This window comes from Mus caroli, unplaced genomic scaffold (genome assembly GCF_978045245.1).
Source record: "Mus caroli unplaced genomic scaffold, Mus_caroli_1 scaffold_2, whole genome shotgun sequence".
Taxonomy (NCBI): Eukaryota; Metazoa; Chordata; class Mammalia; order Rodentia; family Muridae; genus Mus; species Mus caroli.
Window position 1 is genome coordinate 165,309,237 of NW_028227257.1, and position 12,211 is coordinate 165,321,447.

At 39.0% G+C, this 12,211-nt stretch overlaps 1 protein-coding gene across 1 annotated transcript in view; it reads right to left on the reverse strand.

The window, feature by feature from the left end:
• Positions 1-12,211, reverse strand: part of Malrd1 (MAM and LDL receptor class A domain containing 1) — a 745,053-nt gene that overhangs the window by 721,118 nt on the left and 11,724 nt on the right. The window contains exon 2 of the mRNA XM_021156265.2: positions 2,031-2,171. Within this exon, the coding sequence (XP_021011924.1) occupies positions 2,031-2,171 (141 nt within the window). The remainder of the gene's footprint in view (positions 1-2,030; positions 2,172-12,211) is intronic.

Consider the following 12,211-nt stretch of genomic DNA (forward strand, 5'->3'; position numbering starts at 1 on the left):
CCTTTCTCCTCATAAAAGGCTCAAAAAGGGGGAGGAAGATATCAACCTGCCTTGGCAAACCAAGTTCCAGTAGAACTAGGGTCATCTTCACCTATTGTAGCTAGACAAGGCAGCCTAGTTAGGGGAAAGTGGTCCAAAGGCTGGCAACAGAGTCAAGTACAACTCCTGCTGATTTAAACCAACTCATATGATGTATTTGAAAGCATCATTTGGCGGTAAACTGTTCAATTTTATCTCTTCCATTAGACTATAAAATTATTAACACTGAGCTGGAGGAACACAAAAAGAAATAGTGTTTTTTTTTTCTTTTTTAAAGAGAGAGAAAACAGCAGAAGTTTATAGCTTTTCAGGTTACCTAGCTCAAGATACAGAGTGAGTTAGTATGGGAGTAAATAATAAACTCTTTTGAGAGAAAGAGGAGCCACTGTGTGTGTGAATAAAGCTGGGAGGAACAAACACACACATGAAAGACTCCCTGAGAACAATGAAGAGTAAGGTGAAAGTAACAACTAAATAATTTATACGACACTGCAATAAATAAAATCTCAGCAGCTAAGTCAGTCACTATCAATGTCTGCCATGACTCAACCCATAATAACCTCATTGTATTGTAGGAGTAGTTGGTCCTATTTGTGAAACTGGTTCTTTGTTCCAATAAAGTTAGTTTATTTTTTCCTTCATAGTCAAAATGCATAGAATTGTATCTTGCTAATAACATTAACATCGTTTAGAAATGGGAGTACCTGCTGTTTTTGAGTACCTATTTTTGATAAACTTTAACAAAATGTGTCACATAGCTCTTAATCCATCCGACCCTTAAGTTAATTCTGTGAACTTAGTATCATCATTTCTGCTCTTAATGTTCAGAGAACTAGGACACAACAATAAAATGTCCAGTATAACCCACAAGTCTAATATTCATATTTATGTAAACCTTAAGAATTTACTTAGCTTAAATGATCTCCATGGTAATATCCATATCTGAATATTTCATTGTATTTATTAAGAAAAACATTACCTATTTCTTTTTAAAGGAAAGTTTTATTTACACAAGCTAATGTGTTAACTTTTTTCATGTTATATGGAAACAAACAAGTTAAACCCATGTATGGAATTCAATTATGCCAATTCTAAATTAAGGTAATCACTTAATTACTTAATGTAAGTTAAACACACAATGTTGAATGAATAAAGTTCTTTAAGTAATGAATAAATGGAAGTCCAACCCTAGTGATAGCCATAAAGATGGGAAGCAGTTCATGGATATTTTTAGTAATTCTGACTAGGCAAGTACTACTTAAGAGAGCTGAAATTTGTCCCACCAAAAGTAAAGGCATTCAATTCTCTAATCTGTGTGGTGTTGACATTCAGATTCATAATTTCCCTAAAGTGTCCAAAGAGCTTTCATCAACCCAAGTGTTAGCAAAATAGACATGGTATGGTGCCAGGAATTTAGGCATGACATTTTTTGTGCTACATTTATAATCAGAAGTATTTTAGGGGATGAAATAATACATATACTTCATGTAAAGATATCAATAAAGATGCTCTGTCTTTGACCAATTACACAGAATAAAATAAGGGTTAAACCAATATAAAAATAAAAGTTAAAAGGAAACTAATATGTTCAAGAATATAAATTAATCTGTTTATTATAGAAATTAGTATGAGTGTTCCAGAAACACTGCTATATTTATGTAGGTATGCTATACTAGTTGGGGATATACTCACAGGAAAAGATTATGTGCTTTTATGTGCTTACTGAGGCAAGATGAACCATAGGTAGGCTTTAAAATGGGCTTGAGCACCCAGAAATTGGTGCAGTAATTTTAAAATGTGGTATATATGTAGAGTAGCCTTTCAATTTGGTTGTAAAGTAGAAAATCATCCCCTATTCAGGAACATGGGTAGGACTGGAGATACCATGTGAAGTGAAATAAACATGGATTAGTTGACATAAAGATGGTGTAGACCACAAAATGTATTGTGAAATATATTGCATAACTGAAAAAGACGTTCATAGCATTTACCAGATATGTTTCCATTGTGGTCCCAAAATGGAGGAGAAGTACTAATCATCCCACTTCTTCTTGTCCAACCAGGTAGCAGGGTCTGGTCCTCTGTCATGCTACAGAGCCTGTCCTCAAAGTTGCATCTCCCATAACTCCAGCCTAAGGAACAATAGAGGAAATTACTTCGCACATCTTCCTTTCTCCTTGAGTTAAAGAATACAGCAGATTCAGAATAAGAAAGGCTAACAACAGAAAAGGACTAAGTTTCACTGTTCTAACTCTACTAATGCAAATCTTTTTGAACATAACATTTTAATAAATGACCAATACACAAAACTCTGTGCTCTCAAAGGGAAACAATAGCTCACTGAGCCAGGGAACTTGGAATATTCTGGGAATTTGAGTTCCATTTAACTGAGTGACTTGATCAAACTCTTCAACCACAGGAAGTTTCACCTTTACTAATAAGAGAAGAATATCAACAGCCCTTCACATCTTGTAGACAGAAAACATTTCGGGTCAAAGGTTTTGTGGGTGGGTTTCTGTTCTTATCCCTCCAATGGGAGTCCTGCCTGGTATAGGAAGTGGCCACTTGAGAATCCATGTCTCCCACTGCTAGGAGTCTCAGCTAGGGTCACCCAGTAGACCCTCTGGGGCCTTCCCCCATCCCAAGTCTCTGGCATGTCCTAGAGGTTTCCCCCACCTGCAGCTCTCCCATCTCTCTTCCCTACTTTTCCTATATATGATTTCCACCCTCCCATCTCATCCCATCCCTTCTCCCACCCAGATCCTTCCTTACATCGACCCCTGGTATCTATTTTGTTCCCACCTTTGAGAAAGATTCAACCATCCTCCCTAGGGTCCTCCCTGTTGTTTGGCTGTTTTGTGCAGGGAGGTTGATTAGTAAGGTGTAACAACCAGAGAGGTGCTTTCCCTTTTCAAAAGAGAAGGGCAAGGTGGAATGGGGAGAAACATGAAGGGTAACTGGGAGAAGAGAAAGGGCTGGTATTGCGTTATAAAGTGAAAAAAACAAATGAGTTAATTAAAAAATAAATCCACAATACAGTAAAAAATAACAACAGCTTACCTTGTCTCCCTCAAAGAACTCATTATACACACAATGATATTTTAAAACTTGGGGTACCATGAAACATAAGGGTTACTATGACATTTACATCTTCATTTGAGTACTGATTTGCCTGCCACCTGGTGACAACAGAATTTCAGATTTCAAAAGAGCAATCATAAAATCTTCCATGACTAAAAATTGACGGTCTCTGGTATGTATCTTTGGAACTAAGTGTATAGCTTCTTGATTGAATCCCAGCATTGGGATAAACATTCATACTTTTATCATGGTAGCTGCAGTTCTGGGCCCCTTCCCATTCGCATACAACTGGTTGAAGAAACTTAGGAGAAACATAAGGATGTGAAGATGTATGTGTGTCTCTGTGTCTGTGTCTGTGTCTGTCTGTGTCTGTGTCTGTGTCTGTGTCTGTGTCTGTGTCTGTGTCTGTGTCTGTCTGTGTCTGTGTCTGTGTCTGTCTGTCTGTCTCTCTCTCTCTCTCTCTCTCTCTCTCTGTGTGTGTGTTTCCTAAAAATACATAGGCCACTATTGTTTATTTTACTAAGCAATGTCAGGAAATATCGTGTCATAAGAGTTAAAGTTCTCAAATGCAAATAGCCCCTTCCCTGGTTGTAAGCTTCACAGTGACACCTATCCTTAAACTAGTACCTTCAAACAGCCTTAGCTGGGTTACAGGCCTTTACAATACCAGAGACTGCTCTTTGCAGAGCATCATTCTTCTCTTGTTGCACTAGCCACAATGTGAGTACATATGCTTGCAGATTTTCAGATAATGCCTAACAACTCAGTGACAAAAAAAAAAAAAAAAACATAATTTTCACTTAGTCACTTTTAGATGAAAGTATGATTTACTCATAGCCATGTACATGGTACATTCTATTGATATCTTTATGAGAATGAAGATGTAATGTTGAAGCATCTCTTGTAGCAATGCTGTCTTTTATTACCTTCAATACTAGCTGCCTTGTTTTGGGAGAGTTGGCTAAAGAGCAGTGTTCTGTTCCACTAGCAAGAATCTTCAGTATTTAATACTAATCATTCCTGCCACAAGAGTTTGTATCCTCAGCAGCCTCAGGAAACTGGTATGTTTTTTCCATCTTAAAGAAGAGGAGGCTCCAGGACTCCGCCGAACTTAGTCTGCACAGGTGAGAGTGAGGACCACAGAGGCAGAAAATTTCTGGGACAGGCGGGAGCCACAGAGCCGCTGAGGCAGCACCCTTTTGGGGCCACAGACATCCGGCACCCTCCCAGCTGGAAGACAGTGGTCTGCCCGGCACAGGAGCACTCTGCCTCAGGAGCAGGGAGCACATCTTGGATCCAGGACTCCACCGAACTTAGGAACTTAGTCTGCACAGCTGAGAGTGTGCACCACAGAAGCTGACAGCTTCTGTGACCTGCCAAAGCAACACAGCATCTGGGAAAGGTCCTGTTTTCGGCCTTCTTCTTCGGCCAGGAGGAGGTCCAAACACCAGATATCTGTACACCTTCCCTTTAAGAGGAAAGCTTGTCAGCAGGGAGTGCTCTAACCACTGAAACTCAGAGGAGAGAGCCTGTCTCCCAGGTCTGCTGACAGACGGTACTCAGAATCACCAGAAGAACAACCTCTGAACAGAGACAACTATAACAACTCCAGAGATTACCAGAGGGCGAGAGGTAAACATAAGAATCTTACTAACAGAAACCAAGACCACTCACCATCATCAGGACACAGCACTCCCACTTCGCCCAGTCCAGGGCACCCCAACACACCTGAAAAGCTAGACCTGGATTTAAAAGCATATCTCATGATGATGGTAGAGGACATCAAGAAGGACTTTAAAGAACTACAGGAGAACATGGCTAAAGAGTTACAAGTCCTTAAAGAAAAACAGGAAAACACATCCAATCAGATGATGGAAATGAACAAAACCATACTAGACCTAAAAAGGGAAGTAGACACAATAAAGTAAACCCAAAATGAGGCAAAACTGGAGATAGAAACCCTAGGAAAGAAATCTGGAACCATAGATGCGAGCATCAGCAACAGAATACAAGAGATGGAAGAGAGAATCTCAGGTGCAGAAGTTTCCATAGAGAACATCTGCACAACAATCAAGGAAAATGGAAAATGCAAAAAGATCCTAACTCAAAACATCCAGGAAATACAGGACACAATGAGAAGACCAAACCTACGGATAATAGGAGTGGATGAGAATGAAGATTTTCAACTCAAAGGACCAGCAAATATCTTTAACAAAATTATAGAAGAAAACTTCCCAAATCTAAAGAAAGAGATGCCCATGAACATACAAGAAGCCTACAGAATTCCAAATAGGCTGGACCAGAAAAGAAATACCTCCCGACACATAATAATCAGAACAACAAATGCACTAAATAAAGATAGAATACTAAAAGCAGTAAGAGAAAAAGGCCAAGTAACATATAAAGGCAAGCCTATCAGAATTACACCAGATTTTTCACCAGAAACTATGAAAGCCAGAAGATCCTCGACAGATGTTATACAGACACTAAAAGAACACAAATTCCAGCCCAGGCTACTATACCCAGCCAAACTCTCAATTAACATAGATGGAGAAACCAAAGTATTCCACGACAAAACCAAATTCACACATTATCTCTCCACGAATCCAGCCCTTCAAAGGATAATAACAGGAAAAAACCAATACAAGGACGGGAACCACGCCCTAGAAACAACAAGAAGGTAATCCCTCAACAAACCTAAAAGAAGACAGCCACAAGAACAGAATGCCAACTTTAACAACAAAAATAACAGGAAACAACAATTACTTTTCCTTAATATCTCTTCATATCAATGGACTCAACTCCCCAATAAAAAGACATAGACTAACAAACTGGCTACACAAACAAGACCCAACATTTTGCTGCTTACAGGAAACTCATCTCAGAGAAAAAGATAGACACTACCTCAGAATGAAAGGCTGGAAAACAATTTTCCAAGCAAATGGTATGAAGAAACAAGCTGGAGTAGCCATTCTAATATCTGATAAGATTGACTTCCAACCCAAAGTCAGCAAAAAGGACAGGGAGGGGCACTTCATACTCATCGAAGGTAAAATCCTCCAAGAGGAACTATCAATCCTGAATATGCTCCAAATAAAAAGGCAACCTCATTCATTAAAGAAACTTTAGTAAATCTCAAAGCACACATTGCACCGCATACAATAATAGTGGGAGACTTCAACATGTGGGCGTGGTGGCGCACGCCTTTAATCCCAGCACTCGGGAGGCAGAGGCAGGCAGATTTCTGAGTTCGAGGCCAGCCTGGTCTACAAAGTGAGTTCCAGGACAGCCAGGGCTATACAGAGAAACCCTGTCTTGAAAAACCAAGAGTCAATGCAAGTCTCTGCCCCTTCTTCTCCAAGTCCCCCTCCAAGTTGCACATAGGATGTGAGTTCTTAGCTACTGCTCCAGCACATACTTTTATGCCTGTAACTATGCTCGTAACTAATGCTCATGGAATCACCCTATGGAACTGTAAGCAAGCCCCCAGTTAAATGTCTTCTTTTGTAAGTTGCCCTGATTATGAATGGTGTCTTTTCACAGCAAATATGGTTGATGACTTTTCACATAAAATAGTAACTGGGACAAAATTTGGTGCCAGTAATACAGTATTGTGACAGGCCTAGCCATGATACTTTATAGTGTGTGTAAATACTTTTGTGTTTTGCTGTACAAAATCAGTTGAACACTTTAGATGGGACTAAATAGGCAGTCCTAGAAAACTGGAAGATAGTAGTGCTCAAACCAATGTGGACTCTGGGTCCACATTCAAGTGGAATTGAGTCATTCTGAACTCAATTCAAGTGGTTTCAGAGGGGAGCAGTATTAGCAACTGTGGTAGGTACCACTCTTATGATATTTTAGCATAGAATATGCCTGTTTCCTGCCCTTATCCAAAAAGCTGTAAAGAGTTAAACTAAAGAGTTTCAGACTAATATCATTGGCAGAGAATACTTCAAGATATCCTAATACTGATGGTATCACATGGTTATTAGTTATTAGACTCAAATCCTATGCTCAAGAAAATGACTTTAAGAAAAGGCCTGATGCTTAGTGCAATAAAGTGTGTGCTGTCATCTGGCAAGACACCACCTAGCTCATCCTTCAACCTATAAAAGAAGAATGCCCAAGGGATTTCCTACACCTGAAAGTAAACTACAAAAAAAAGTTGTACAAATTCAACTCAATAAGGAATTCAGGCTCCAGTCCAAACAAGCAGAACTTGGCAGCATTGGACACAAACTCCTGACTTAGAGTTATGAAAGACACAGGAGTATAAGGGTTGTTGAATTTTCCTCCATGGTTAAGGAAAGCCACTGAGGTCAGGAGTGTAACATGAGAGTTTGTACATAGAAGACTGGAGAGGTCAATGCAAGAATTTGTGAAGGTGAATCTTGGATTTTTTTTTTTTTGGAGACCCCAAGATGTTGGAGATGCTAAAGCTGTGGGATGTCTGCTGATAAAAACTGCAAATAGGCCAAGAGAGAAAAGGGTCAACAAAAATTAATGAACAAGGAAGAAAATGTGAGGTCCAAAGATTACTTAAGTACTTTGACATCAGGTTTAAATTTAAAAGATTTTAAGTTTGCCCTGATGGGTATTGGTCCAGGATTGGTTTAAATATTTCCTCATAATGCCTCCCTCCCTACCATTTCAAATGGTAACACATATTCTATGCCATTGTATGTTAGAAGTATGTAATTTACATTTTTATTTTACATAGAGTTACAATTAAGAGATTGCCTTAAGTCTCAGAAGAGACTTCAGGTTTGGACTTTTAAATACTCTTGAGACTGTGAAAGACAATGGGGACCTTTGATACTGGGTTAAGTACATTGTGTCAACGAGTATATTGGGGCCACAGAATAGAATGTGATGATTTGAATGAAAATGGCCCTCAAAAGCTCACATATTTGAATGCTAGGTCCTTATTGTGTGGAATTTTTTAGAAGGATTATGAGGTGTGGCTTTGGAGAAGATGTGCCACTAGGAATGGGCCTTGAGGCTTTAAAGGCTCATAGCAGGCAAGGCCTCTCTCTCTCTCTCTCTCTCTCTCTTTCTTCTCCTCCTCCTCCTCTTCCTTCCCTCCCTCCCTCTCTCTCTCCCCCCCTCTGTGCCTCCAATTTGCAGCTGAGATGTAAGCTCTCAGCTACTGCTCTAGCACCATGCTTGTCTGCCTGCCACTATGCTCCTACCATAATCATCATAGACTCACCCTCTGCAATTATAAGCAATCCCTCACTTAAATGCTTACTTGCATAAGCTGTCTGTGTCATGATGTGCCTAAACAGCAATGGAACATTAATTAAAACAAGGTGATTGCACTATCCACTTACAATTCTTAGATGTCTGTATGCTTTTAGAACCAACCTACATCAGTTTGTCATCGTCACTTCTTATTTACCTTAACAGAAACATCCAAAAGTTCATGCAAGTTATACATAACAACTCTGAAATTATTTGAGATAAAAATAAGGCACATATAAAAAAATTGACTTGGATTTTATGTAAAAATTTGTGCACATATTCATTTTTGGAGTTACAAAGTTAATTTTATTCATGAGCACAGAAAAATTATCTCATAATAATATTAGTAAAAAGGGGTAACGTCTTTTAATCATATAATTGTTTATTTATTTCCTGGCCTGTACCTAGAGAGTTTCAGGCATTTCTACCCAATGCCCCCTCTCCTTCCCACTCCCTCTTCTGCTGAATTCCTTCTTCCCAGTAACTTCTTTCCACATTTCACTTGTATTTTTATAACTACTGAATTTCTTCATTGACAATTTAATACCCATATATCATTCATTCTGATTACTCTTACCACCCCAACCGCTCTAGTCATTGCCCCACGCGTATTTAAAAAAAAAAAAAAAAGTCTCTTCATAACATCAGTGGAACGGGCCTGGAGTTGGCCTTCCTCTCATCTGAACCTTGCAGAAATTGAGTGACTTGCCCAAGCTCACTGAGCCATCAAATTGCAGACCTAGACCTTCAACTTCTGATTTGCATTGACAAGCCCTGTAACTGTTAACCATATCCCTCTCCATTTATTTGCCCAATTTCTTTTTATTTTCTTGAATAATCAAATGGGAAATAAGTCACTTACATGTCTAAATCCTGGTTTCTTCACATATAAAATTGGAGTAATAATAGTGCTTTTCTCACAGGGTAGAATATTAATGAGATATAAGTAGGACAGTATGGAAGTCCTTGGACATGAGTCCTGGATTTTCTTGTTTTTTTTTTTTTTTTTCAATTTTTTATTAGATATTTTCTTCATTTACATTTCAAATGCTATCCTGAACATCCTCTATACCCTCGCCCCGCCCTGCTCCCCTACCGACCCACTTCCACTTCTTGGCCCTGGTGTTCCCCTGTACTGGGACATATAAAGACCAAGGGGCCTCTCTTCCGTGATAGATGACTAGGCCATCTTCTGCTATATATGCAGCTAGATGCATATGCCACCAAGATTTTGCTGAAAGGACCCTGATATAGTTGTATCTTGTGAGGCTATGCCAGTTCCTGGCAAATACAGAAGTGGATGCTCACAGTCATCTATTGGATGGAACACAGGGCCCCCAATGGAGGAGCTATAGAAAGTACTCAAGGAAACGAAGGGGTCTGCAACCCTATAGGTGGAACAACAATATGAACTAACCAGTACCCCCAGAGCTTGTGCACATATTCTAACAGCTGTAACTAGTGATAATTTTGTTTAGAAATTTTGCTATGTTTTATAATATCCTCTGAAGTTTATTGATATAGTAAGTTTAAATAGCATTCTAATATACAGAGCTATTCTTGTTTAAAACAGAATATGAATCAGAACTCCAGTTTAGGTTTCAAATTCTCATTAAGTGTCTATATATCCAGATTTCTGAACTTAGATTCTATTTCCTTCACATTAATAATAGGAACCTAGTGGCTGTTGAGATTATTCCTCTATGAAAATAACTTTAAAAGTATTATAACTCCTAAAATCCAAAGGATCATGAAATATATTAATTCTGACTGGAATTGCTGTTTTGGTTACATGAAATTATTTTTAAAGTTTGAAATTATATATAATTTATACATAATTAATATGTATATTAAAAATAAATAGTCAAATACTAAGTGAATTTTAGAAGTTTTTCTATGGATATTTTAAATATTTTTAGAGAAGCTCTATGAATCTGAAAGCTATAATACTCTGTCATGCAGTGGTGGCACACATGTTTAACCCAGAACTCAGGAGGCATAGGTAGGCAGATCACTGTCAGGTTGAGGCCAGCCTGGTCTACAAAGTGAGTTCTAGGACAGCCAGTGCTATACAGAGAAACCCTGTCTTGAAAAAAAAATCAAAATAAAACCCAAACAAACAAAAACTAACAACAGAAAAAAATTCAAACCAAACAAAAACCACTGCAACTCTCTTTGGTCATTTGAACTTGTAAAACCCAGCAATGAGGATTAGTTGACTATTTTGTGTACCATAGGAATGATTTTTTATTGTTTGCCTAGAAATATAGACCTAAATTTCAATGTACAAAATTAAGGAAATGATTCTCTTTCTGTCACATTCAGCAAAGCCAAATAAGACATTTTTATAATGTGGTTCTGCCAAATCTCTCCATTCCATGTTCCAATGTGCTCCATGGTTATACTAGTGATGGCTAGAGTAATTACAGGCTTAATTTCACTGTCACCAGCTGGCGCTCTCTCTCTCTCTCTCTCTCTCTCTCTCTCTCTCTCTCTCTCTCTCTCTCTCTCTCTCTCTCTCACACACACACACACACACACACACACAGAGACAGAGACAGAGACAGAGACAGAGACAGAGACAGAGACAGAGATAGAGACAGACAGAGACAGACAGAGAGAGAGGAGACAGACATAGAGAGACAGAGACTTTGGAGTTGGAGAAATGTCTCAGTGGTTAAAAGCACTTGCTGCTCTTACAGAGCACCTAGGTTCAGTTGCTGGCACCCAGGTGGTAGATTGATACCATCTGTAAGTCCAGTTCCCAGGGTTCTGGTGTCCTCCTTGGGTTTCTTCTGGCACCAATCATCCATGTGGTGCACATATATACATGCATACTGGCAAAGCATTTATACACATAACAAAAAAAATAAACAACTTTTAAAATAATCTCTTTTCTCATCAAATGAGCTTCCATGTCCTCAGAACCTATCATTTAGATCTACTATGTTCTCTCTCCATGAAGTATTTTTATTCTATTATGCACACAATCAGTCTTGGGTTTGTATACTGAAGTTCTCTATGATACTTTAGAAGACAGTGAGGATAGAATTCCATTATTGCAGCCCATCAACTGAGTCTCACCAGATTCTTTGAGAAAAGTCAGGGAAGATATTAGCAGTAAATTTTGAAAACTTAACAACTATCCTTTTATTTTCTTTATTTCCCACTATTGCTTGCTCTGGTCATTGGCTCTAGGAAAGTTAGAATTATTATAGTAGAAATGTAAGAAGAAACAAGCATTATTTGAATATGTTTACATGAATATTATTTTCATCTATAAATAGCAAAGGAAGGCCTTGCGGATATCTGTGTAGACTTAATGTCACATGATTAGATTGGGAAAAGAATGTACTTGGGAGCAAATCCAGAACTGAGAACAATGGAGGGAGATAAACTGGAAGTTCAGGCTTGGGAAGAGAAAAGGCTTGGCCTTTAAGAACCATATAAGGAACTACTTCAGGCAGTGTAATGAGCAAGCCACCTCTAATTCACTGACAGAGTGTAAAGGGGAGCTGAGCTCAAGTCCCATAAATAAAATGATGCACTAAAAATGACATCAGCACAGAAGAATCCTTGATCTGTAGTCTAAGCTGGAAGATGTAATCATGCATAGGACAGGAGTCTCACAGACAGGAGAACCTGTGGGTGCTGGAGAACACACAGGCATGGTACCTTAGGCAGAAACAAACACACAGAGACAGGAGAGGAGGGAGAGAGGGAGGAGGAGGGGGAGGGGGAAGGGGGGAAAGGGAAGGGAAGGGGAAAGGGGAGAGGGGGAGGAAAAGAGGAGGAGGGGGAGGTGGAAGGGAGAGGGAGAGAGAGATGAGAGAATGAACCATGG